The sequence below is a fragment of the Rissa tridactyla genome, chromosome 19, assembly GCF_028500815.1.
Source record: "Rissa tridactyla isolate bRisTri1 chromosome 19, bRisTri1.patW.cur.20221130, whole genome shotgun sequence".
Lineage (NCBI taxonomy): Eukaryota > Metazoa > Chordata > Aves > Charadriiformes > Laridae > Rissa > Rissa tridactyla.
The window spans coordinates 7,379,615-7,403,093 of NC_071484.1; the positions used below are offsets into that span (position 1 = coordinate 7,379,615).

At 64.3% G+C, this 23,479-nt stretch overlaps 4 protein-coding genes across 11 annotated transcripts; 2 read left to right on the forward strand and 2 right to left on the reverse strand.

Annotated features, from left to right (window-relative positions):
- Window positions 1-17: 17 nt before the first annotated feature.
- On the forward strand, window positions 18-12,452 carry SP2 (Sp2 transcription factor). Of its 5 annotated transcripts, none has more exons than XM_054224471.1 (8): window positions 19-120; window positions 2,080-2,245; window positions 5,934-6,009; window positions 6,630-7,583; window positions 8,190-8,490; window positions 10,621-10,795; window positions 10,874-11,067; window positions 11,522-12,452. In XM_054224471.1, exons 3-8 carry the CDS (start codon window positions 5,947-5,949, stop codon window positions 11,620-11,622), a joined length of 1,788 nt encoding a protein of 595 aa, XP_054080446.1. In that variant the 5' UTR covers window positions 19-120; window positions 2,080-2,245; window positions 5,934-5,946; the 3' UTR covers window positions 11,623-12,452. The 5 variants fall into 5 exon arrangements, with proteins under 5 accessions (XP_054080445.1, XP_054080446.1, XP_054080449.1 ...); XM_054224473.1 differs by lacking the exon at window positions 19-120 and adding an exon at window positions 374-394; XM_054224470.1 differs by lacking the exon at window positions 2,080-2,245 and having other exon boundaries at window positions 18-120.
- Window positions 12,404-16,109, reverse strand: LOC128919263 (uncharacterized). The gene is made up of 7 exons (XM_054224476.1): window positions 16,058-16,109; window positions 15,353-15,518; window positions 14,843-15,252; window positions 14,588-14,658; window positions 14,169-14,414; window positions 13,448-13,694; window positions 12,404-13,336 (listed from the first exon to the last, which is right to left on the reverse strand). Exons 2-7 carry the CDS (start codon window positions 15,439-15,441, stop codon window positions 13,227-13,229), a joined length of 1,173 nt encoding a protein of 390 aa, XP_054080451.1. The 5' UTR covers window positions 15,442-15,518; window positions 16,058-16,109; the 3' UTR covers window positions 12,404-13,226.
- A 153-nt stretch (window positions 16,110-16,262) lies between these two features.
- On the forward strand, window positions 16,263-19,383 carry PNPO (pyridoxamine 5'-phosphate oxidase). 4 transcript variants are annotated; one of them, XM_054224704.1, is made up of 7 exons: window positions 16,263-16,369; window positions 17,347-17,471; window positions 17,556-17,655; window positions 17,803-17,856; window positions 18,130-18,258; window positions 18,360-18,430; window positions 18,506-19,294. In XM_054224704.1, exons 1-7 carry the CDS (start codon window positions 16,325-16,327, stop codon window positions 18,669-18,671), a joined length of 690 nt encoding a protein of 229 aa, XP_054080679.1. In that variant the 5' UTR covers window positions 16,263-16,324; the 3' UTR covers window positions 18,672-19,294. The 4 variants fall into 4 exon arrangements, with proteins under 4 accessions (XP_054080679.1, XP_054080675.1, XP_054080676.1 ...); XM_054224700.1 differs by having other exon boundaries at window positions 16,276-16,369; window positions 17,556-17,638; window positions 18,104-18,258; window positions 18,506-19,382; XM_054224701.1 differs by lacking the exon at window positions 17,556-17,655 and having other exon boundaries at window positions 16,276-16,369; window positions 17,330-17,471; window positions 18,104-18,258; window positions 18,506-19,383.
- Window positions 19,384-20,219: 836 nt separating this feature from the next.
- PRR15L (proline rich 15 like) lies at window positions 20,220-22,484 on the reverse strand. The gene is made up of 2 exons (XM_054224456.1): window positions 22,391-22,484; window positions 20,220-21,432 (listed from the first exon to the last, which is right to left on the reverse strand). The coding sequence occupies exon 2, from the start codon at window positions 21,418-21,420 to the stop codon at window positions 21,121-21,123; it is 300 nt and encodes a 99-aa protein (XP_054080431.1). The 5' UTR covers window positions 21,421-21,432; window positions 22,391-22,484; the 3' UTR covers window positions 20,220-21,120.
- Between the last annotated feature and the right edge of the window lie 995 nt (window positions 22,485-23,479).

Consider the following 23,479-nt stretch of genomic DNA (forward strand, 5'->3'; position numbering starts at 1 on the left):
GGGTGACGATTGGTGAAGCCGCTGCCGAGGGGGCGGGCTATACAGGGCGGTGCCCAGGAGGCCCCGGAGGAGGAAGATGGCGCCGTGAGGGGGTCGGAGCCGCCGCCGCCGTTCCGGCCGGTGTGTGCGGGCCCTCGGCGGGGGCGGGCGCGCTGGAGCGGGGGGCGGCGGCGCGGGGGGCGGCAGCGACAGTGGCGCCGGGCCCGGAAGGGGCGTGCGGCCTTCCCGGCCCGCCCTCCCCGAGCTCCGGGCGGGCGGGCGGCGCTTCCGGGGCCGAGGCCCGGTCGGGGGCGGGCCCGCCATCTCGGCCCGCCTCCCCGGGGACCGCCGCCGCCGGCGGGAGGGGCGGCCCCGCCGCCGGGGGGGGTCCGGGCCGTGTGCGGGGGGTGCCCCGGTACGTGGCGGCGGGGTGCCGGGGGTGCCCGGCGGCGGTTGGGGTCCGCCACGGCCGCCCCGCGCTCCAAGGGGTGCCCGGCGCGGGGGGGCGGAGGTGTGTCCGGGAGGGGCGACCCTACCGGGGGTGCCCGGGCTGCTGCGGGGGGCCGGGGGTGCCCGTGTCCGGGGTGCCCGTGTCGTCGGGGAGCGGGCGCGGGGGGGGGTGGTCGGGCCTGGGAACCCCCACGCGTGGGGGGCGAGGAGGGGCGCGTTGCCCAGCTGTGGTGGGGGTCCCCTAAGGCCTCGGGGCGGGGTGCGAGGGGCTGGGGGGCAGCTGGAGTGGTGCGCAGTAGGTGGGGTGCTGCTGTGTGTCGAGGGGGGGCTGTACGGGGAAGGGTATTTTCAGCCCCCCCCCCCCGTTTTGGCCCCTGGGATGTTGGAGGGGGATTCGGGCTCGTTCCTCTCGGGCACTGGGGGCTGCAGGGCAGAGCTGGGCTGGGGGAGCCGTCCCAGGGCTGGGGGGCAGCAGGGAGGTGAGGACTGAGGCCCGTCATCCCTGATCCCGAGGGGATCTCAGCCGCGCAGGGAGCAACAAATTGATGCTGCTGGAAGTTTCCACTGCGGCCTCTCGTCACTCTGGGGGTGCCTCGCGATCCGCTTGCTCCCTGCACCTCAAAACCTTTCCTTGCTTGGATGTGCGGAGTGAGGAGCTGCTCCCTCCTCCCCGGGTCCTTCCGCATAGTGCCTGTGCATCCTCGGCAGCGCGGTCTGGCCTGGCTTGCTTTATTTTAGCTGCTTTTCCTCCTCCTCAAACACAGCCAAAGCACCAGGGAATTTCCCCCCAGCATCAGGGAAGGAGAAAACAAACTCTGATGTTGGCAAGTGGCTGTGTTGTCACAGGCGTGTCCGAGTCGGGCCAGGAATTAAAAGAACAACAACAGAAATCCTAGCCAGTTTATTCTAAAACGTTGCTTGATTTCCTGCTGTTAATATGTAAATATGCAGGTGTTTCAGCTGCTTTGTACCCGGCTTTGAATACTCACTTATGGCCCTGACAAACAAATGGGGCTGTTACCATCGGTGTGTTTTCTTTCCCCTATGACTGTGCTTGGCTTCATAATCCTGAGCACTTTTTTGCTGTTGCCAAGGTCTTTCGTGGATTTTAGGGGACTCTGATTCACCTTCATGCTCAAGGTGCTAATTAAAACTGTGGTAACTTGGATCAGATGTGTCAATTGGTTTAAACCAAATGCGTAAAGTTAGGATCACGTTAACACCATGTCCCCCCAAAAAGATCCATCAGGCAGATGGGAAGGGTGTTTTGGGGAGCAGAGACTCCCCTGCTACTGGAATACCTGTGCCCCATCTGTAAGTTGGTATGGTATTTTGTCTCTCAGAGGGGGGCTGTGGAAGGTAACAGGGATATTGTGGTGATAAGGCTTGAAATCGTGGTCTAAAATACACAAAACTTCTCCAGACGCCCCCCAGGAGGGAGTTTTGTAGCTGGGTAGAAGTGCCCGCCGCTGCTCGAGCTGCAGGACGGGGCGCTGGTTGTGGCTGTGAGGACTGGCAGGTGCCTTCTGGGCTGCGTTTGCCTCTGTGCCGGGCTGCTCTGCCGAGCTGGAAGCCGTAGATCCTGCGGAGGAGAGCTTGTCCTGGTTAGGAGTGAAAAAAACCCATCTCTCCCCTTTATATCTCTTGTAGAATATTGAAGATAATGGCCCAGTTTCCAAAGTAAATAAATTCTTGTGAGAAGCAAAGGAGCCGCCTCTGAGCAAACCTACCAATCGTGCTGGTGTGAGCGGTCCAGCTGGCTGCTAGCGGGCGTTTCCTCCGGCTGGACATGGGGTCTCATGGGCTGGCGCGGTTGGTAAGTTTTCTCTTCCTACAGCTCCATCACTACAGTCCCGGGGACTTTTTTTTTCCATGTGCCATGAGCTCACAGCGGGCTCCGAGAGCTCCTCGAAGCGCCGTCAGGCAGACCTCAGGGTATCTGGGCAGTTGGCTGGGACACGAGGCACTTGGTCCGTGTGTCCTGGGGACGGAATGAGTCCTGGTTGTGCTCGTTTGAGGAACGCAACAGAGGAAATTCTTCTTGAGCCAGAAATCACTGCGGTTTTGGTTGCTTTGCCCTTTTACAGGGGTGAAGGCAGGGAAGGGGTGAGGAGGCCGTTGTTTCCAGTCTGCAGGGAGATGGTTTCCATACAAAACTGCACTTGTGCCAAGCGGAGGAAGAGGAAGTGGCCAGAGAAAAATTAATTTTATGAATAAATGCTCTTTAATTGCCTTAAGGGAGAGTCCTCTTCCACTTGAGGCTTGGCTGGGGGTTTTCAGAAGGGCAAACTGGACCTGAACTGCTCAGCAAATTCTTCGTGGGGTGTGAATAAGTGCGTAACACGCAGCAGGCGATGGTTTCATGGTGCATGTCTGTGAGAGGGTGCTGGAGGGAGCTCCTGCCTCTCAAAAGGGCCTGTATCCCCCAGGATAGATACAGAAACGTTCCCCGCAGGCAGTGACAGTCCCGCTCCCAGTTCTGTTCTGGGCAAACACCCGGAGAGTGAAGCCGTGTGCTTTGGTACCCGCTTGGTTTCACCACTCTGTGAGTAGGTTTATACCACGTTACACCCTCAGGATGTGAAACTGTCACTTCTGGACTCGGACGTAAATTGTACAAGTGAGAAACTCGTGGAGGGATTACACCGCAACTGCGGCGACACTGGGCTTCTCCCCCAGTCATTATCCTTATTTATTTGTTCGGGCTAATGGGATCGCTCCTGGTATGTGTCTCTCTTTCTGGCCAGCTCAGCATCGCTCTTGTTTGTAGTCAGGGCTGTTAATCCTCAGCAGTGCCCTAATTCTGCTGAAAGGGAGGGTGCAGCCGTTGAACTCGGGCAGCCGTACAAGCTCCCGGCTTTCTGGGAAGAAAGCGTCCTTTTATCGCAGGCCAGCTTGCTGGGTGCGAGCGTCTGATGCTTTCGTCTCCGGGAGGTTGCCACAGCGAGCAGCAGCCAGTGGCTTCAAGGGAATGGATGCCCTTCGCTAAGGAACGGGGCGAGTAATTTCCATGCGATGCCGTCCCAGGGGCCTGGGACTCTGACCTGACTCTTCCCGAGGATTTATGCGCACGGTCGCAGCAGGGCTGTGAAAGAGCCTCCGCGGTGCCTCGAGAGGAGCCGTGGAGCCTGTGCTGGCGAGGGGCGAGCTGCCTGCCTTTGGGAAGCCGGCTCCTTGGTGACTTGGCTGGGGGCCCGATCGTTCAGTTTCTTAGCAGCTTTCTCTTTGGCGAAAGGCTCCGCGTTCCCAGGGAGGAGACGTCTGTCTCAGTCTGCGTTGCGCAGGACAGCCGAGGGGTGCAGGGGGAGCTGAGGGTGCCCACCTCTGGTTTTATGCGAGCGTTGGCTGCATCTCAATTACCTACAGGACTTTTCTCCCAGCCTTAAGCTTGGGCTTGATGATCTTAAAGGTCCCTTCCAACCTTAGACAATCCTATGATTCTCAGATGCGACGACCGGCCCTCGTGTTGGACAGCCATGTGTGCAGCGCCTGCGCTGTCCCTGCTAGCGGAGAGTGTCAAAGCAAAAGAACTCCTTTATTTTCCCAAGGCAGATGTGTGCCTTTTGGCTGGGGCTCCCACAGCCACGTGCTGGCAGCGGATGATGCTTCAAGGAAGGTCAGGTTTGCCCATTCTGAGGTTGGGTGCTGGCCCTGTCGCCCTCAGCCAGCCTGTGCTGACGCCTCTCGCCTCCGCTGTGATAGATGCTGCTGAGCCTTTGCCACGCTGGGCTGCGGAGCTTGGAGTTTGCTCCCTTTGAAACAAAACCCACACCTAGTTTTCCCCATCCGCATTGTCCCCTTGTCCAACCCTGGATCTCCCGCAGCTCCCCAGGCAGGGGCGCGAGGTCGTTAAATAGAACCTCTGCCTGGGCCAGCTCTTCCCATTGCCTGCCGGGAGCCAGAGACCAGCGCTCTGCCGCGGTCCTGGGGTGCTCTTCTTGCCTGGTCCCAGTGAGCAGCAAAAAGCCACTCACAGTGCTTAGACAACAGTTAATTTTTGGCTGGGACGGTGTGTTATAAGCCATCTGGGGCTTCCTATCTTCATCATGTTACTTATCCTATGCCAGTGCTTCCCATCGCTCCTGCCGTCCAAGCATCTCTAAATACCACAGCACTAGCTTCCCATCACCTCATCCGTGCCGGGGCTGCGTTTCAGAGACGCCCTGAGTAAACCCCAAGCATCCGTATTCCTCAGACGGCCATAATTCCCCATTTGAAGTCAGGACATTGTCAGCAGCGGTAATAAAGTGTTCGAGCTCAGACAAGTTTTCCCTGGCACTTTGTCCAGGCAAATATTATCAGGCTATTGAGCCATACAGCGACTGCTGGATGGGGGTGACTGGGGAATTTGCCAAAGGAACTGTCGAGGATGAAATGTCTTTCTAGTCCAGAACAAAAGGTTTAGCAAATTGCGTGGATTTAGGAGTCTCTTTCCCTGGCTTTGCCCTATTAAACCTTTAAAAAGAAACTGTTGTTGCTGTCCCAGTGGCAAGAAGAGCCTCAGCCTCGGTGTTCCTGCTCTGCGGCATTTGGGGCAGCAGAAGTGATGATTGTTGGAGGTTGTGAAGCCACGGGGGGCAATGAATCGCCCCCATCCTCGCAGCTGCCCCTCGGGTTCCCCGTGCCATTGCCTGCCTTGTCCCACGCTCCCACCGCGCCGTCAGAGGAGCTGCAGCCACTTGCCCTGCGCCCTCCCTGCCCACCTGTGCCGAGGCCCTCGAGCAACCGGCTCCTCCGCCGTAACTTCGCCTTTCTCCTCTCCCCGGTGTGAGGATCCCAGGGAAGCTGTAGGGTCTGCGGCCCTGGCTCCTGCAGGCGCCTCCTCTCCTCCATGTGCCGCTTGCTGCTCTCTCTCCTCCCCGCTCCCCAACAGCTTTTCTCAGCTTCCCGAGGTCCCGCTGCCAGCCAGCGCCGGCAGCTTTTTTTATTCCCCGAAGTGACCTTTTAATTACGTAACGGCTTACAAACACTCAGCACCCATGACATACCAAAATAATTGAAACAATGTTTTTCCAGCCTCGAAAAACACGATTCCGTACCAAAACTCTGTCCTTTGAGATTTCCAAAGTCAGAAAAACAAGTGGCAGGGAGATGGCATGACCTGGGAAGCGGGAGGCCGTCGGCTTGCCGGGCGTGCCTGCCTCTGCCGGGGTCTCCGGAGGGCAGCGGTGGTGTCTCAGCCTGGGGGGGCCATGGCTTCAGGTCAAGGCTATGCTGGGATGCAGGCAAATGAATGAGAGCAGCAGCTGGTTGCCCACCGTAATTGGCGTTTTCCTTTGGTGACAGGCAAAGGAAGGTGTGAGGAGAGGGTGATGAGATTCCTCTAGCCCCTTTGTAATCCCCCACTGAAGGCGTGTGGGTGAGGTGTGACATTTTGGGTGATGCAGGGAGACGCTGGGAGAGTCCCCCCGGCATCGGGGCCTTGGGCTGGGCACACTGGGGAGCTGTGGTCTCGACTTTTCCTGCTGGTCTTACTCCTCCGTCTCTCTGCTTCCTCCTCGCAGATTGAGAGACAGCATGGCTGCGACTGCTGCCGTCAGCCCCAGTGAATACCTGCAGCCGGCCGCCTCCGCTGGCCAGGTGAGTACGGGGGATCGGTGGGCTCCTACCTCCCCGCTGGGGTGGAGGAATGTGTCCTGGGGTGCAGGACAGCAAAAGCTACGTCATTCAGCCCCTCCTGTCTCTGCCGTAGCCAGCATTGCCACGTCAGGAGGAGAGCTGGTTGCAGGACAGGCTGGGGAGCCGCGCTCTGGCCTTGTTCCCAGCTCCGACGCCAACTCTTCCGGAGCGTTGTTTCTCCTTCCCACACTGTGTTTTCCTTAAGGATCTCTTGGGTTGTGTTAGCAGCTGATATCGCAAGGGGGTCTCGGAATTAAAACTGCATGGAACACTCCAGGGTGTGTGTACTGGGTGTAGGTCCAGCAGACGTGCAGGGTATTTGCAGCTTTATAGGCGTTGTAAGAACATAGGCACATGATTAAAAGGCTTTCACCATCCTGATGGCTAAAAGTAGTGTGGCTGGGGTGAGCTAAGGCACATGTGGTATGGGTAATTTAGCAGTTCCCTTAATAAGGGCTGTCTCATTGGCATGGACGGGATTGCTTTCGATAGTGTGTACCCTTTCCTTCGCTGAATCGGTCTCCAGATGTTTGGCACAAGCCCCTGTCTCTAACTTACCTGTCTCCCTCCTGGCTCCCCAGGACTCCCAGCCGTCTCCTCTTGCCCTCCTCGCAGCGACATGTAGCAAAATCGGTCCCCCTGCAGTGGAAGCCGCCGTGACTCCTCCTGCCCCTCCTCAGCCAACGCCTCGCAAACTTGTCCCCATCAAACCTGCTCCGCTCCCGCTGGGCTCCGGAAAGAACAGCTTTGGGATCCTGTCGTCAAAAGGGAATCTCTTCCAGATCCAGGGCTCTCAGGTCGGCACCTCCTACACCGGGGGGCAGCTGGTTTTTGCCATCCAGAACCCAACTGTCATCAACAAGGGCACCCGCTCGTCCACCAACATCCAGTACCAGGCAGTGCCCCAGATCCAGGCTGCAGGGGGACAGACCATCCAGGTCCAGCCCAACCTCACCAACCAGATCCAGATTATTCCAGGCACAAATCAAGCGATCCTCACCCCTTCCTCTTCCTCTCACAAGCCCGTGCCCATCAAACCAGCTCCGGCACAGAAGGGTGGAGCTTCACCAGCACAGGGCACGAGCAACGTGGTCAAGTTAGCTGGTGGCAGCAACGTGACTCTTACCCTGCCCGTGAACAACCTGGTGAACACCGCTGAGTCAGGCACGCAGGCTCAGATCCTTGCAGAGAGTCCCTCAAAGCCCAGCAAAAAGACTCGAAAGAAAGCCATGTCTCCCTCCCAGCCTGCTGCCGTGGCCGTGGCCGAGCAGGTGGAGACGGTGTTAATAGAGACCACGGCGGAGAACATCATCCAGGCGGGCAACAACCTGCTCATCGTGCAGAGCCCGGGCTCCGGCCAGCCGGCCGTGGTGCAGCAGGTCCAGGTGGTGCAGCCCAAGCAGGAGTCGCAGGTGGTGCAGATCCCGCAGCAGGCCCTGCGTGTGGTCCAGGCTGCCTCTGCCACGCTCCCCACCGTCCCCCAAAAATCCTCCCAGAACTTCCAGATCCAGACAACGGAACCCACTCCTACCCAGGTACCGCCTCCTGTGTCCTCCTCCAAGGCCCCTCTGCCCTGTGTCTCCTCTGAGCCCGCACCCAAGCCTTAGAAACCAGAAGGGTTTTGTGAGCCACCCGGCTCACAACTGCATGCCAACTTGGCATCCAGTTTAGGCGTCGCTTGTGTGGATTCTCTGATGTCTAAGAAGGGTTGGGAGTGCAGTGTTCCCTCTGCAGGGCTTTATTAAGTTTCTCTTGCTGGCTCCCTGCTTTTACAGGACTTGTAGGAGCACAGTGTCCTTGAAACCTCTGCTGTGCCACCAGCTGGGGTTTGGATGAGCCAGCCTGCTCAGAAGCTCTTGGGAGATGGAGGGAGGTGGGGGAGCGGGGCTCCAGCCTGCAGGACTGTCATTAGTGTTGCCTTTAGAAACCAGGCTGCAAGGCTAGATCAGCCCTTTGCTGCCGTGCAAGGCCAGGACCTTCTTCAGGAGACCCACAAAGGGTCGTCAGATGCTCGGGCAACGTCTCCCGCACCTTGGCTCATCACAGGCCCAGATTTCTGGGTTGTGCGTGGAGGGTGGCGGTGGAGAGGGGTCTGCCCCGTGACATTGTCTGGTCTCATTCCTCTTCTCTCCTCCCATCAGGTGTACTTCAAAACGCCGTCGGGTGAGCTGCAGACGGTGCTGCTCCAGGAAGCCCCAGCCATGACGGTGGCTCCATCTGGAACCTCTTGCAGCAGCCCCGTGTCCCGCAGCTCCGGCACGGGGGGCAGCAGCAAGAAACCAGCCACGCGCAAGGAACGCACTCTGCCAAAGATTGCCCCCGCCGGAGGCATCATCAGCTTGAATGCGGCTCAGCTGGCGGCTGCGGCACAGGCCATGCAGACCATCAACATCAACGGCGTGCAAGTCCAGGGCGTGCCTGTCACCATCACCAACACTGGAGGTGGGCTGCGCACTGCTCTGGGGCGGGGCAGGGGGGACGGCAGGATGTAGGCAGCTCCTTGATCCGGAGGACAGAAAGCCCCCCCAAGCTGCAGCAGGCTTTGTAAACAGATCCCGCGTACCCTGAAGCTGAATGTTGCTGACTGTTAAATGTCATCAGCTTCTCTAGCTCCCACCGCTCCAGGAGGCCCCGGGTGTTTCGTAGGGTGTCTCTTTGGTGGTTCTGCTGGGTGTTTCCAAGCCTGTCCTGATGAGCTGTGTCAGGGAGGGTGGTTAGCGGAGACAGCCGCCTGCAGGGTCAGGCTCTGCGGTCGTGCCGAGCTGCAGGACATGTCTGAGCGCAGGGGCTGAGGCTCTGTTTGCTCCTGAGCCGCGCGCGGGGGGAAGGCTGAGCTGTGCCCAGACCTTTGGGCTGAGACGCGTGTCTTTGGGCGAGCTGGGACCCAGCCAGGCAGAGAGACATGGTGCACCGGGCCTTTCCCTCCGGCTGCGCGTCTGGACCAGCGGCCCCTACCACAGATCGCACTGCCAGGTCCTGGTCCCGGGGCTGGGACATCCCCCCTCGCAGCTGCTGGGTGTAAAGGCGGCTGGTTTGGGTTTCCAGTAGCTGAACCAAGAGATTTGCGCTCACGCACATGGGCTTTGGCTCCTCCAAGCTCTAGCGAGGGATCACCGTTCCCTGAGAGTGAACCCAGCCCCTCGCCTCCGTGGGACAGGTGTCTTCCTTAAGCTAAAAATAGCCAGCCATGGCCCTGGCGAGTGGCTGGAGGGGACTGCGAGCCGCAGACAGCCCCGGCGCGTGCCTGATCCCGCGTCGCCTGCTCATCTCCCCACTGCCAGGAGAGACACGTCCCAGCAGCTGCTCTGTCCTGTCCTGCCCAGCAGAGCTTCCCCAGCCCAGTCCCAGCGGTGTGGGCTGCCACCAGGGAGCCGAGGGGAGGAAGCTGTGTCTGAGGGAAGTTTATCTGCTTTCTGATCCAGAAAGACCTGCTGCCGTGCGGTGGTTTCTCTCTCAGCAAGAACCGGCAGGAGTCCCAGCTCAGTTTTGCAGTTGGAAGCTGTTCTTTCTTGCTTGACTAAACCATGTCAGCATAAAACACGGGCCAGCGTGGTTTTGTGCTCCGCAGCGGGCAGCTGTCCTCGCTGGGGTTGCTTTTAAGGGGGATTTTAATTGCTGCTTCGCGTGTAAATGTGTGGCCAGCCGTGAGCATTGGGGAGATGCCACAGGCAGATGTTGCTGCTGTCTGCGCTGCTGCCCGCAACGCGCCGCAAGGCTGGCAGGGACCTGGCTGCAGCCCTGGCTGCGAAAGGGGACCGGTAGGACATGCTGGCTGCTGCCGTGTATGAAATGAGTGGAGTCGTGTCTCAGCCGGGGGTTCAGCCAGGACATGCTGCCTCCCGAGCGGCCGCGCGTCTCACAGTGCTGCCAAAGGGCTGCCCCGACCCTCAGCTTCGCGCTTTCCCTCCCAGGGGATGTGGTGGTGCCTTTGCTCTGCCTTCGCCCCCTGATCCCGTCCTCCCTCTCTGCGGTCACCCCTTCTTCACTCCGCCGTCAGATCCCACTCCTCCTCCTCCTCCTTCCCCGCTGCCCCGAGAGCAGCGATCCCGCTTGCTGACGCTGACCCCGTCTTCTTCTTTCCAGCCCCCGTCACAGCTGCCGGGTGCTCTGCAAGGCCCAGGCTGCCGCCTCCGTGAGCGCCCGAGCGTGGAGCGGCCCTTAGGGTCTGGGGTAAGTCCCGTTTTTTTGGTCAATATATTGCACGTTTTTTCAAAGTTTCTTTTTTGTTTCCTCTTTGGTCATTTCCCCACCCCGAAGGGTCAAACCAAAAACTTTGAAAAACCGCACAGTATATTCAGAAAAAAGGGACTTACCGGCCCCGCTTGGGGACCAGCACATGGCGGGGCAGGGGGGGGCCATGGCAGTGCTGCATGTGGGGCTGGGGGCATCGAGGCCCGGGGAGTCCCATCCCACACGCAGGGGGGGGTCTTTCCTCCGGCGGCCGCCTCCGGAGGGTGTCAGCAGGACCCGCGTGAGGAGCATGGACGGACGCGTTAAGCACCGGTGCGCGGGCGCAGCGTGGCCCCCCGGGAGCGGAGGGGCAGAGTCTGACACCCCCTTTTCCCTCCCCAGGCCAGCAGCAGCTGACTGTGCAGAACGTCTCCGGCAACAACCTGACCATCAGCGGCCTGAGCCCGACCCAGATCCAGCTCCAGATGGAGCAAGCGTTGTCTGGAGAGATTCAGCCCGGGGAGAAGAGGCGGCGGATGGCGTGTACCTGCCCCAACTGCAAGGATGGGGAGAAAAGGTGGGCACGGAGGGGGAGAGGGGCAGCTCTGCGGGACCGTCACCTGCCTCCGAGGCTAACTGCGCCTTTCCTCGGCAGGCCGGGGGACCCAGGGAAGAAGAAGCACATCTGCCACATCCCCGAGTGCGGCAAGACCTTCCGCAAGACCTCGCTGCTGCGGGCTCACGTGCGCTTGCACACAGGCGAGCGCCCTTTCGTCTGCAACTGGGTCTTCTGCGGGAAGCGCTTCACACGCAGCGACGAGCTGCAGCGGCACGCTCGCACCCACACAGGTCTGCGGCCCCCGCGGGGCACGGCTCTGCGCCCCGGCGCCGTCCCCTCCCTCCCAGGGCAGCCCCCAAATCGCCCCCCAGCCCGTCCCGGGGTCCTGAGCCTTGCGAGAGCCAAGGGGGTTGAGGCCGAGCGGAGGACTGGGATGATTTTGGGCCACCGCAAGTTGTCCTTGCGATTTGAGTTACTGGGAGGGACTGGAGAACGCGGGGAGGGGAGGGTTCTGCTGCCTTTGGGCTCTCCAGGTGACGGTGGTGACAGCGGTGTCATGGGAAGGGGCTGGGGTGGCGCAGCAGCGAAGGAGAGCAGGCGTCACTGCCACCCTGAGAGGTCCCCGCTGTCCTGACCGTGGCTGGTTTAGGGGAATAGAGGGACAAAAGCGGGTCGGTGACGGTGCTGCCGGGGTGGTGACACGCTGGCTGCCACCCCCTGACCGCCGCTGCTCTTCCCCCGCAGGTGACAAGCGCTTCGAGTGCGCCCAGTGCCAGAAGCGCTTCATGCGGAGCGACCACCTGACAAAGCACTATAAAACCCACCTGGTCACCAAGAACTTGTAGGGCCGGGAGCTGCCCCACAGCTCCCCGCCTCTGCGGACAGACCCTGCGAGGCCACCGGCCTGCGACGCCGCAGCTCTCCAGCGTCCCCGGCCACGGCCGCCCGCGGAGAGGAGCCCTCGGGGACGTCCTCCTGTCCTTCCTCTGCCACCACCTGGGCCCCCTGGCAGAAGCCGCCCGTTCTGAAGGGTGCGAGGGACCCATCTTCCCCGCGGATCCCACGGGGTGACCCGGCGGTGGCCCGGAGCCCGCTAAAAACGTGTCGCGGCCACACAGGAGCCGGGCACGGAGGGGACTGCACGCTCCGGCACAGGCGGGCCGGGAGAGGCTCCACAGCACATTCCTACTTTATATTTAAAGTCTATAAATAGCTATAAATATCTATATAACCCCCTTTGGAAGGTCCCTTTTTTCTATGGAGATCGTTGCCTTACGCTCCCCGCTCCCGATTGCAAACACTGTGTATTGTGAGCGCTTTTTTTAACCTTTATTTAATTTTCCTTTAAGATGCTGCCCATCTTCTCGCCCCCCCCCGCCTTTTCTCCTAACGTCTCTTCTCCGATACTGAGGAGTTGTTGTGTTGGTTTTTTCTCTCCGATGATTTCTTTCTCCCCGCTCTTCTGTTTCCCAGCGACGTGGCATTTCCTTTCGAATTTTGGGACTTCAGCCCCCTTTCCTCCCCCGTGTGCTGCCCGCCATCCCCACTGTGTATAGTGTACATTGTATCATAGATTATATTGCTTTTGTGTTTACTACATGTTTAAAAAAAAGAAACAAACATATGGCTTGTTATTTTTGAGCTTTTAAATTAAACAAATCCACTTTATTTTTTAGTTGTAACTGCCCGAGGTTGTTTTCTGGATTACGTGACAGATCTGTTATACTTTATTAACTGTAACCGGTTGGCCGGCGTGGAGTCAGCCGGGAGCTTTCCTTGCTAAATAAATTTAGTTGCCAGAGGCAAATCCAGTGCCGCGTGTGCTGCCGAGGGTCCTTTCTCTCCCGGGCTGGGCCGGTGCGAGCCGTGGTGCCGGGCTGGCACCGGTGTCACCGGGGCTGTGCCGGCTGCAGCGGGACGAGCAGCGAGAGCCAAAGGCGAAAGGCTCGGCGTGGCTGCGGGGAGGTGAGCTGCCGGCCTCGGGCAGAGAGAACCTGGGGTTTATTTACAGGAATCCCAAATATCGCTGGAAACGGAACTTATTTTACAGGAAACCAGCCCTGGGCCGTGGCTGGGCGCGTGGAGCCGCTGCCAAGCGCGGGAGCAGCTCTGCCGATGGGGATGGCCGCTGGCTCCGTCTCCTGCGCCGGGGACCCCGGCACCGCCATGCCGACCGCGGCACCGGCGTCTCCCTGCTCCGGCCAGCCCTTGTCCCTGCCAGCACCCGCTCCCCGCTGCTGGAGGGAGTGGGACGCGTGGCCGTGGGGTGTCCCACCATGGGGACGAGCCAGACGGCTCCAGCCGCAGACCCTCTGGAAGCACGAGGGTGCGATCCCACTGTCCCCGGCATGTCCCTCCCTGTCCCCTCTCCCCGTCTGCGGCACCGGAGGGCTCCGGGCTCGTCCCCCCCACGTGGCCCTTGGGCCGTGGCCATCCCGTGGGTCTCAGCTCACTCCATCTTCACGACCATCTTCCTGACGGCCCGCCGGGACGTGCCGCACTTGCTGTTGATGACGGCGTTGAAGTTGCAGCCGCGGCCGCACATCTTGGTGACGTACTCTGCGGGGCAGAGGGGCACCCGACACCGTTCGGGGGGGGCACCGCGGCTGATGCGGCACCGGAAGGCGACAAGGCACTCCCCCCCCCCCGACTCCTGCCGCTGTCCCCTACCTTTGATGGCGTTGACCACGGCCACGGGCAGGCGGAGGGGCCGCTCCATGGTGGTGTTGTTGTGGGCGATGCGCTGCCCCGTGGCTGAGGACCGGGCCAGCGTCTCCCGCGAGAAGAAGTAACCGAGCAGGCGCCGGGTCATGAGCTTGGGCTTGTCGGTGGGGACCTGCGCGAGGTCGTCCAGCTGCGGGTGGGTGATGTAGACCCCCGAGTTGGGGACCAGCTCCAGTTTGGGCCTCCCGTTCTCCTGCGGCGAGGGGGAGAGCTCTCGTCTGGGTTCTGGATGGAGCCTGGGGACCTCCCCGCGCCGTCCCCCGGGCACCCCCACCCCCTGGGGACCCTCTGGGCCACCTCTCCTGTGCCCTGGGGGAACCCCTTTGTCCCTTCTGCTTCAACCACAGCACTGTAACTGGTGGCACCCCAGAAGCCTTGGTGGGACCCCAAGTCCTTGGTGGGACCCCTGGAGCCTTGGTGGGACCCCAGAAGCTTTGGTGGGGCCCCAGGTCTCTGGTGGGATCCCAGAAGCCCTGATGGGACACCAGGAGTGTTGGTGGGACCTCAGGTTGCTGGTGGCACCCCAGGAGCCTTGGTAGCACCCCACGTCTCTGGTGGGACCCCAAGTCCTTGGTGGGACCCCAGGTCTCTGGTGGCATCCAAGGAACCTTGGTGGGACCCCAGGTCTCTGGTGGGACCCCCAGAGCCCCAGCTGACACCCACGCACCTCGATGGGGGATGCCCAGAGCGGGGTGCCATCGGGCAGCGCGTCCCCCCGGCTCTCCTCCCAGAGGCAGGTGGTGTCGGTGAGTGAAGCTGGGCTGCCGGCCCCCTCCTCGCTGCCCAGGCAGGGGGGGAAGCCACTGGGCAGCCCTGCCCGCAGCCGCCAGGCCGGGGGGCTCCGCGGGACGTCGGCCAGGGCACAGCCCTGCTCCCCGGGGCTGGGGGCAGAGAAGGGCCGGAGCCCCCCAACCTGCAGGGACAGAGCGGGGTTGGCTGGGCATGGGGGGGTCCCGCTTGCCCCAGCGCTGCTGGGGGGCCGGGGCCAGGCTGGTCCCCAGCCTCCGTGGGATGAGGAGCTGCGTGGGCTGGGGACATGGGGCAGAGCTGTCCCCAGACCCCCACCCCGTGGGGACGGGGACCCACCTGCGCGGCGGCATCACCCTCCAGCAGCTCCACCAGCGCCTTGAGGAACTGGACGTTGCTGTCACTGACGCCTGTGGGGACATGGAGGGGGGCTCAGCCACAGGACAGACCCTGTCCCCAGGCAGGGGGAGACCGGGCAGGTCCCCTCTGTCCCCCACAGCCCTGCCAGCCTGTCCCCTCAGCTATCCCAGTGCCACGCACAAACCGGGTGCCCTTCCCAGCCCACGGCGGGGACACCCACGCAGCCGGAGTTACCGATGCAGCCGGTGCCTGAGGCCAGCGGCGTCCTGGTGGCGGTGGCAGCGGTGGCCAAGGGTCCCCCGTGGCCATCCCCGGAGGAGAGAAGGTCGTTCTCCTCCTCCAGGCTGCGGACGTGGCTCCGGAGCTGCCGGTTTTCCAGCTCCAGCTGCCGGATGCGGCGGTCGCGGTGCAGGACGGCTTCGTCCCGGGCTGCCAGTGCCCGCTGCAGCTCGCCCACCTCCGCCTCCAGCTCCCGCAGCAGCTGGGCGTACAGCCCCGTCACCCTGCCCGCCCGCGGCCCCCGCCACCCCCCGCCGCCCCCCGCCGCCCAGGGGCTCTCAGTTCCCCGCGGGTGGCCGGGGCTGGCCCTTGGGGACAGCCGGGGTCTCTTCCTGGCCGTGATGTCCTCAGCATGCAGGATAGCCCTGGGGAAGGAAACATGGCCAGTGTTGGCACCCCCGGGCGGCGACAGCCCCCTCCACCGTTTGGGGACACCGGCACTGGCGCTGTGTCCCTGTCCCATACCTGCCGTGGCCGGGGCTGGGTGTGGGGGACAGCGGGGTGGTGGGGTCCTGGCCCCCTGTGTGCTCGTCCTCATCCCGGGGTTCGGCCATGGGTGCCAGCGTCAGGGCGCACCGGCCCCCAGGCGCCTCGCCAGGGCCGCGGGAACCCCCTCCTGCTCGGAGGGGACCTGGCGGGGGGACACGGGGTGGCCCCCTGGCACCCCCTGCCCTTCTTCCCAGCCGTGTCCCCTCCCTGTCCCTATTTCCCCCCGGTCCCCAGGGCCCTGCCTGTCTCCCGTGTCCCCTCCGGCCCCCCTGGCAGCTCCCCTGCCCACCGCCCGCCTGGCTGGCCCTGTCCCCAAGTCCCTGCCCCTCAGCTCCTGTCCCCCCCACGCCCCTGTCCCCAGCGTCCCCCACCCCAGTGTCTTGCCCCCCACCTTCCCTGTCCCCAATGTCCCCAAACCCCTGTCCCGCCCGTCTCCCAGCCCCTGTCCCTTGTCACCATCCCCATAGTTTCCCCCAGCCCCAAATATCCCGTCCCCACCTCCCCTTGTGCCCAGTGTCCCCAAACCCCTGCCCTCTCCGTGTCTCCCCCGGTGTCACCCCAGTGTCCCCCCAGCCCCTGTCCCCCGTCCCCCCGGTGTCCCCCCCCTCCCCTCAACCCCCCGCCCCCAGTGTCCCCCCGCCCCGTCCCTGTCCCCGCCCCCCGCCCCCGGGGACGCTGTACCTTTAAGGGCCCCTCCATGTGCCTGTTTACAGCCTCGGCACCACTTCCGGGTCCCCGCGCCCCGCCCCCGCCGCCCCCTCCAATTGGCTGGCGGCGCTCGCGCCCCCTCCCCGCGGCGGGCGCGATTCGCCGCTTCCTATTGGCTGCCCGGGTGAGGGGAGGGGGCGTGGTCGGGGTCCGCCCCGGGGCGGGGCCGCGGCGGGGCCGCGGCGGGGGAGGGGGGCGGTGCGGTTTGGCCCCGTTCGGCTCCCGTCGGCCGCCGCCGCGATGGACCTGGGGCCGCTGCGGAAGAGCTACCGGGGGGACGCGGAGGTGGGGCCGGGGAGGACGGGGCGGCTTCTGGGAGCGAGCGCGGGCACGTACTGGGGACGGGGTGACCCCCGGGATGTCCCCAAGGCCCGGGGTGACGCCTCCACCCTGCGGGTAGTGACCCTGGGACTAGGGTGACCCCCCCCAGGCTGTCCCCAAGGCCCGAGGGACGCTGTCCCCCCCCTTCTGGTAGTGACACTGGAACGAGGGTGGCCCCCTCTTATGCTGGTTTTGCCCCTGGAACTGGGGTGACCCCCCTAGGCTGTCCCCAAGGCCCGAGGGACACCGTCCCCCCATGCTGGTAGTGACCCTGGAACCAGGGTGGCCCCCACTCCTGCCACTTGTGCCCCTGGAATTGGGGTGACCCTCCCAGGATGTCCGCAAGGCCTGGGGCACGTCCACCCACCATGCTGGTAGTGACCCTAGAACCCAGGTAACCCCCCCCAGGGTGTCCCCAAGGCCGGGGGTGACCCCCCCCCCCATGCTAGTTGTCCCACTGGAATTGGGGTGACCCCCTAGTGTTGTCCCCACAGCCCGGGTTGACCCCCTGAGGCTGTCCCCAGGGTCCAATGCTCCCCCTCTGTGCTGATAGTGACCCTGGAACCGGGGTGACACCCCCCCGCAAGGCCCCAGGCTGTCCCTAGGACCTGAGGTGACACAACCCCCACATGCTGGTAGTGACCCCTGGAACCAGGGTGGCCCCCCCTTCACGGTACTTGTGCTCCTGGAATTGGGGTAACCCCCCCAAAGCTGTCCCCAAGATCTGGGGTGACCCCCCCCCCCCCCCTTTCCTGCTGGCTGTATCCCCGAGCCCTGGGGTCCCCCCCACCTTGCACCCCCGGGGCTGGGGGTCACGCTGTCCCCTGTGCTGGCCGTGCCCTTGAGTCTGGTGTGACCCCCTGCCCCGTCCAGTGCTGGCTGTGTCCCCAAAGGCGAGTGTGCCCCCCCCCCCCTTCCTTACAGTGTCCCCATGTCCCCAGGCCTTCGAGGAGCAGCACCTGGCCTCCCGCGACCCCATCCAGCGGTTCGGGGCCTGGTTCCAGGAGGCCGTGGGCTGCCCAGACATCGGGGAGGCGAACGCCATGTGCTTGGCCACCTGCACCAGGTGAGGCCGGGGGGGGCCATGGGGGGTGGGGGTCCCCTGGTCGCGGGGGGGAGACCTGTCATCGCCTCCCCTCTCCCGCCGCAGGGATGGGAAGCCCTCGGCCCGCATGGTGCTGCTGAAGGGCTTCGGGCAGGATGGCTTCCGCTTCTTCACCAACCACGAGAGCCGTAAGGGGAAGGAGCTGGTGAGGGCTGGGGGGGCTCTGGGGGTGCTGGGGGGGTCCCTGGAGGGTGGGCGGCTTCCCAGCCCCTCTGCATCGGGGCTGAGGCTCTCATTTTCAAAGCTGGGAGCGATGCTGGTTTGCTGACAGCTCTCTCCTCTCTCCGCCCAGGACGCCAACCCCTTCGCTTCACTGGTCTTTTATTGGGAGCCCCTGAACCGGCAGGTGAGTCATGGTCCCCCGGGGGTGTGGGGGGGCCAGGGGGGCACGGTCGGGCCCTTGGCACGGTGTCAGGCAGTGGGTGCTCCCCGCCTCGGGGTGGGATGTTGGGGCTCACACACTTGGGTGGGGATCACCCTCCGATGGGTCCTGGGGATGAGACGGGATGGGGGTGCCCATGTTTTTTGTGGGGGCGGACGGGGCAGTTCCTCGATGAGGAGCCGACGCAGCCGCTTTGGCGCCTGTTGGCCAGAGCCCAGCTGTGGGTGCCCGGCACAGGTGCGGATCGAGGGCTCGGTGAAGCGGCTGCCGGAGGAGGAATCGGAGCGGTACTTCCACTCCCGCCCCAAGAGCAGCCAGATAGGGGCCGTCGTCAGCCGGCAGAGCACCGTCATTCCCAACAGGGAGGTGAGCGGCCGTCCCGTCCCCCACGGCAGCGCCCGGTGGGGCTGGGAGAACCAGGGCTGCCCTGGCCGCCATCACGTTCACCGCTTTCCCCTTCCCCGCAGTATTTAAGGAAGAAGAATGCGGAGCTGGAGGAGCGGTACCGGGAGATGACGGTGCCGAAGCCGGCGTACTGGTGAGTCCTGGGGGCTGCGGGCAGGGCGCTGCCCACGGGTGAGGGGACTCCTAAAGGCCCATGTTTCTCTGCCAGGGGGGGCTACATCCTGCAGCCAGACGTCATGGAGTTCTGGCAGGGCCAAACCAACCGCCTGCACGACCGCATTGTCTTCCGACGCCTGCGGGACGGCTCGGCCCCCCTGGGAGACATGACGCACCGGGGAGAGGGCGAATGGGTCTTCGAGCGTTTCGCCCCGTGAGGCTGCCGGCGTCTCCGGATGCGTTCGCCCGATCGGGAATGTCACCTGTGCCAAACCTATCTCCCGTCCTGCCCTGGGGAAAGGGGCTGGCCTCGCTCTGCCCTGCCCTGGGAGACGCTCTGGGGGCGCTGGCGGGGACTCTGCTCCAGCCCCAGAGACCCTCGTCTCCCTTCGCCTCTCCCTGGGGGATGGGTGGGTCCCAGAGACCACCCCAGTGCCGCTGGTGGTTAATTAATCACGTTAATGGTTGTCGAGGGACCAAGAAAGACCCCAGCGAACCCCCTGCCCGTGCCCTGCTGCTGCCACCGCTCGTACCTGGTGTTTTAGCTAGAACCGTGCAACGTGCAATAATTGTGGCTTCAACGTCACCAGTCTGTGCAATAACTTATTTAATTGCAGTTTTAACGTCGCCACCGTGTCAGCGGTGTTGGTGGCTGGCTGTGTGTGTCGCTACCGGCGCACCCCGTCTCCCCGGGGCTGTGGGACCCCGACCCTCAGCTTGCCTGTTCGGGGGGGAATTGGGCTGGCGCCGCTCCCTGTCCTCCCCCCACAGCTGCGTGTCTGAGCTTGGAAAAAATAAATCCCGATCGTTGTGGAGCCGTGCAGTGGGTCTGGGTTAATATTTACCCGCGGGGGGGCCGGGCCGCGCTCTCTGGCAGACGGAGCTGGGTGCAGCCGGGGATCCCGGGAGCTGGCAGAGCCCTCGCTGCCCTGGGCCGCCTCCCAGTGAAACCAGTATCCGATAACCTTCGCCCTCCCCGGCTCCGTGTTTGCTCAGCCGGTCGCTGGCTCTCGGGGCAGGATTGTCCCCCGGGGCAGGATTGTCCCCCAGGGCTTTGTCACGGCTGCGTGTCCCCCGGCGGGTTCCCGGCAGTGCCGTGCCGGGCAGAGCCCTGTGGAGGGTGGCAGCGCGAGGGGACGGTGAGGGGTTCGGCCCCAGGATGGGGGGAGTCGGGTTAGGTGGGCGCGGGGGGTGTCACACACCTTGTGCCACTCTCGCAGACTCGCTTGGTGGCCTCGGTCCCTCACCCCTTGGTGAGAGCCGCCGTGGTGGGACAGGAGGGGACGGTGTCACCTCGAGGGGACAGCGCGAGGTGGCAGCTTGGTGTCCCAGGAAGGGGCTGGGGGCTTGGCTGGGGGTGGCAGCACAGCTGGGTCTCCCACCCGTCCCGGCCTCAGGAGCATGGCGGGAGCCCAGATGCCACCATGATGGGCGTAAGTGAGCCCATGGGCACCCGCTGCGTGCGGCAGCTCCTCTCCTCCCCACTCCCTCCCTCCCCCGCGGGCCAGGATCCCTCCGGCGCTGCCAGCCCGGGACAAAGAGCAGCCTGTGAGCCGGCGGGCGCGGGCAGAGCAAACAGAGCCGAGGGCGGGGGGCCCTGGCCAAGGTTTGTGCCAGGGAACGGGGAGGCGGGGGGGGGTTGGACTCTGGCGCTTGGCACCCTCTGGCTTTTGTCGTAGCTGGGAAGTGGTTGCTCCTGTTGACTTGAGGCACGGCCGCACCCTGCTCGGCACGGCAGCGCTGGGGACGGCCACCCCCGCGCGTCCCCCCTTCTCCGGGGGATTCCCTGCCTCGGGGCGGCCGGCACCGCTCCCCACCGGGGTCCCAAAGGGGACGGGGGGGTCCGCCGGGCTCTGCCCCCACCCCGCCACTGAGCTGCCATTGCTTCCAGACCTGGTTTATTAACAGCAGTTAATTATCAGCAGGCACGAGAGCTGACGAAAGGCTCAGCTTCCAACAACCTGAACAAACCGCGGGGCTGCCAGGCCAGCTGTCCCCAGGGTCGGCTCTGTCACCGTGCTCCAGGGTCGGCTCTCCCCTTCCAGGAGCAGGGAGTGATTCCCGGATCCCAGCGGGAATCTGGCTCCTCCCAGGGAGCCTGGAGCCCTGCACCGTCCCCGTGGGGGTGACTTCGCTATGGGGTCGTTCCCTCGGGGCAGGGAAGCATCATGTCCCCTGTTTTTGGGGTGACTGCTGGCAAGGACGCGGCGTCGGTGGCTCTGCCCACGGCCACGCAGCCCCTTGGGAGACAAGCGGGGGGTCCCCTGGAATCGCCCCCGCGGGAGTGACGGGCAGGAGGGGGTCGGGATCAGGGCCGTCGTGCTCGGGGCAGAGCTGGGTGAACGTGCAGTGGTCCACGGCAAGCAGCCGAGCTGGGAGCAGTCCTCATCCCAGTGGGAACCAGTCAGCTGTGGGGGGCTCCCCCTGCCCGCGGGGAGCTGGGAGGGACGGGCTGTGCCTGGCTCCGCTCCCCGCTTCGCCCTCTGCCCCCAGGCTGCCGCCAGCCCGGGGGGCTGCGATTAAACAGGGTCCTTGTTTCTCCCTTAAACAAACTCCAGTCCGAGTCCTTTCTCCTTCCGAAGCCCGGTGGTCCGGCGTCCCTGGCGGGGATGGAGCCATCCTGGGCAGCCGGTGGTGGCGGTGGCCGGCGGGTGACAACCACCTGGGTCATTTCTCCTCCCTCTCGCTGGCGGCGCAGAGGTTGGGGTTGTCGGCCAGCGTCGCCCGCACTTTCTTCTTCTCCTTGAAGCGTCCCGAGTTGGAGACCTTGACGTGCTTGCCCTTGGTGTTCTTGTCCACGATCTTCTCCAGGCGGGCGGTGAAGCCGGGTGGACCCTCCTCGCCCGGCCCCTCCTGGCTCTCGCCGCCGGTGGCCGCGTGGCTATCGGGGCTCTCGTACAGCACCGTGGGCACCGACCGGCGCTTCCGCAGGAAGGTCAGCTTCCACCAGCCATGGCTCTCGGCCATCGCCGCCGGCCCCTGAAATGGAGGTGGGGGTCGTACTCCCTCTCGGGGGGTCCCTCGGCCCCCCAGCCCTGTTACAGGTGGCAGGGATGGACAAGGGACACGGGCTGTGGGTCTGGCAGCACCGGCGGGGACCCCCGTGTTTGCCAAAGGTGGCTCTGGCACTCTCCCACTGTCTCTGCTGGGATGCTCGTGGTGGGCACTGGGGGAACTGGGGGGTCCAGCTGCCAGGGGGGGTATGCTCTGGTGACTCAGGCACTGCTGAGCGCGGGGGAAAGGCTGCTGGCACCGCCGGGAGCTGCCATAGCAGCCGTGTGTAGCGGGGCAGGGAGGGAGCCCTGTGAGCAAACAGGAACAGGAACTGGGAAGCAGGTGGGAGCCAGGGAGATTTCGGGGGGTCCCTGCCGGGGGGGTCACCAACCGCTGCACCCCAGGGTCGGAGTTTTGCTCCTGCCCAGCCCTGCCTGCAGGGACAGGCGGGAGCACTGGTGGGGCTCCGGCAATCCAGGAAGGCTCCGGCAATCCAGGAAGGCTGCGATGCGGAGCGTGGCTGCAGGGCAGGGACGGGGAAGGCGGCTTCCGAGCCGAGGAGCCGAACGCATCCCCGGCAGTGGGCAGGGGGGGCACTCCCAGCACCCCAGCCCCATCCCGGGAGCCAGCATGGCTCCGTGTCCCTGTGGCGCTTTGCCATGACCGACCCCACCACCCAGGGAGGTGCCTCCGGCATTGCTTTCGGGTGCCAGGGCAGGGGGACAAGGACACCGAGAGCGGGGCCGCCACCCCAGGGAAGGCGGCTGGTGCCCCCTGGGATGGTTTGCAGTGTCCCCCCACGACGCCATGCCCCCTCCTCATGCCAGAGCCCGGAGGCGATGCCCGTCGCCGAACCGCGGCGGTGCCATGCCATGCTCCCAGGGCAGGCAGCGGGGGGTTTCCACGTCCCACTCCCCACCGCGGGCACCCCGTGTCCGTGTACCTGCACCTCCTACGCCTCTGCTGCGGCTGCCCAGCCCGGGGAGTGCTGGGGATGCCCAGGCAGGTGCCGTCTACCTGCCGCTGCCCCGTTTGCTCCCCGTCAAGGTGAACCTGCGACCAAACCCCTCCTGCCTGAGCAAACAGCGGGGCCGGGCCAGGGCACGGCTGAATATTCATGACGGGGGAACCCAGGGCCGAGCCCCGACGGCAGACGCCAGCTCCGACAGGTGCCGGCACCCACCGTGGCACCGGGCGCGGTTTGCCGCCCCACCGGCCTCGAGGGCAGGTCGCCGGCGGGTGCCGGGGTGGCACATGGCACGTGTTTCGGGCAGCCAGGAGTTAAGGGCGGCCGGCGGGAAGATGGCTCTGGCTCTCGGAGGCAGGATTAGCCGAAACCCGGTGGCTGCCAGACCGGTTCCTGCCTCCTGCTTCTCCCTGCCGCCGGCTGCCTCTGCCCCGCGGGCATCGCCAGCGTGTCCCCATGCTGCCATCGGCGCTGGGGAGGGGGTGATGCCGTTGAGGGGGGAGGAGAGCCGCCATCTCGCCCCCACATGAGGACATGGCTTGTGGGGACATGCCAGGACCCGTGGGTCCCCCCGGGTGCGATGACGGCCCCGGGGTGCCAGAGGGAGCTGCTCCCCCAGGTCCCAGGATCCCCAGGTCCACCCAGGGATCCCCAGCCCCCCCTGGGCATCCTGGGACAGCTGCTCCCGGCAGGCAGGTCCCTGGGAATCCTGGCTCTGTGCTTGAGCACCCAGTGGGCCCCGAGGGATCTGGGATCTGCTCCGAGGGCAGCTGGGGATCCCCCAGTGATCTGGGATCTGCTCTGGGGATCCCCAGAGATCCGGCTGGGGATCCCAGGGGAATCCTGGCTCTGTGCTGGGGCACCCAGCGGTCCCCGAGGATCTGGGATCTGCTCCGGTGGCAGCTGGTGATCCCTGAGGGATCTGGGATCTGCTCCGGGGGCATGTGGGGACCTCCAAGAGATCTGGGATCCCCTCTTGGGGCAAATGGGGATCCCCAAGGGATCTAGGGTCTGCTCTAGGAGCTGCCAAGGATCCCCAAGGGATCTGGGATCTGCTCCAGGGGC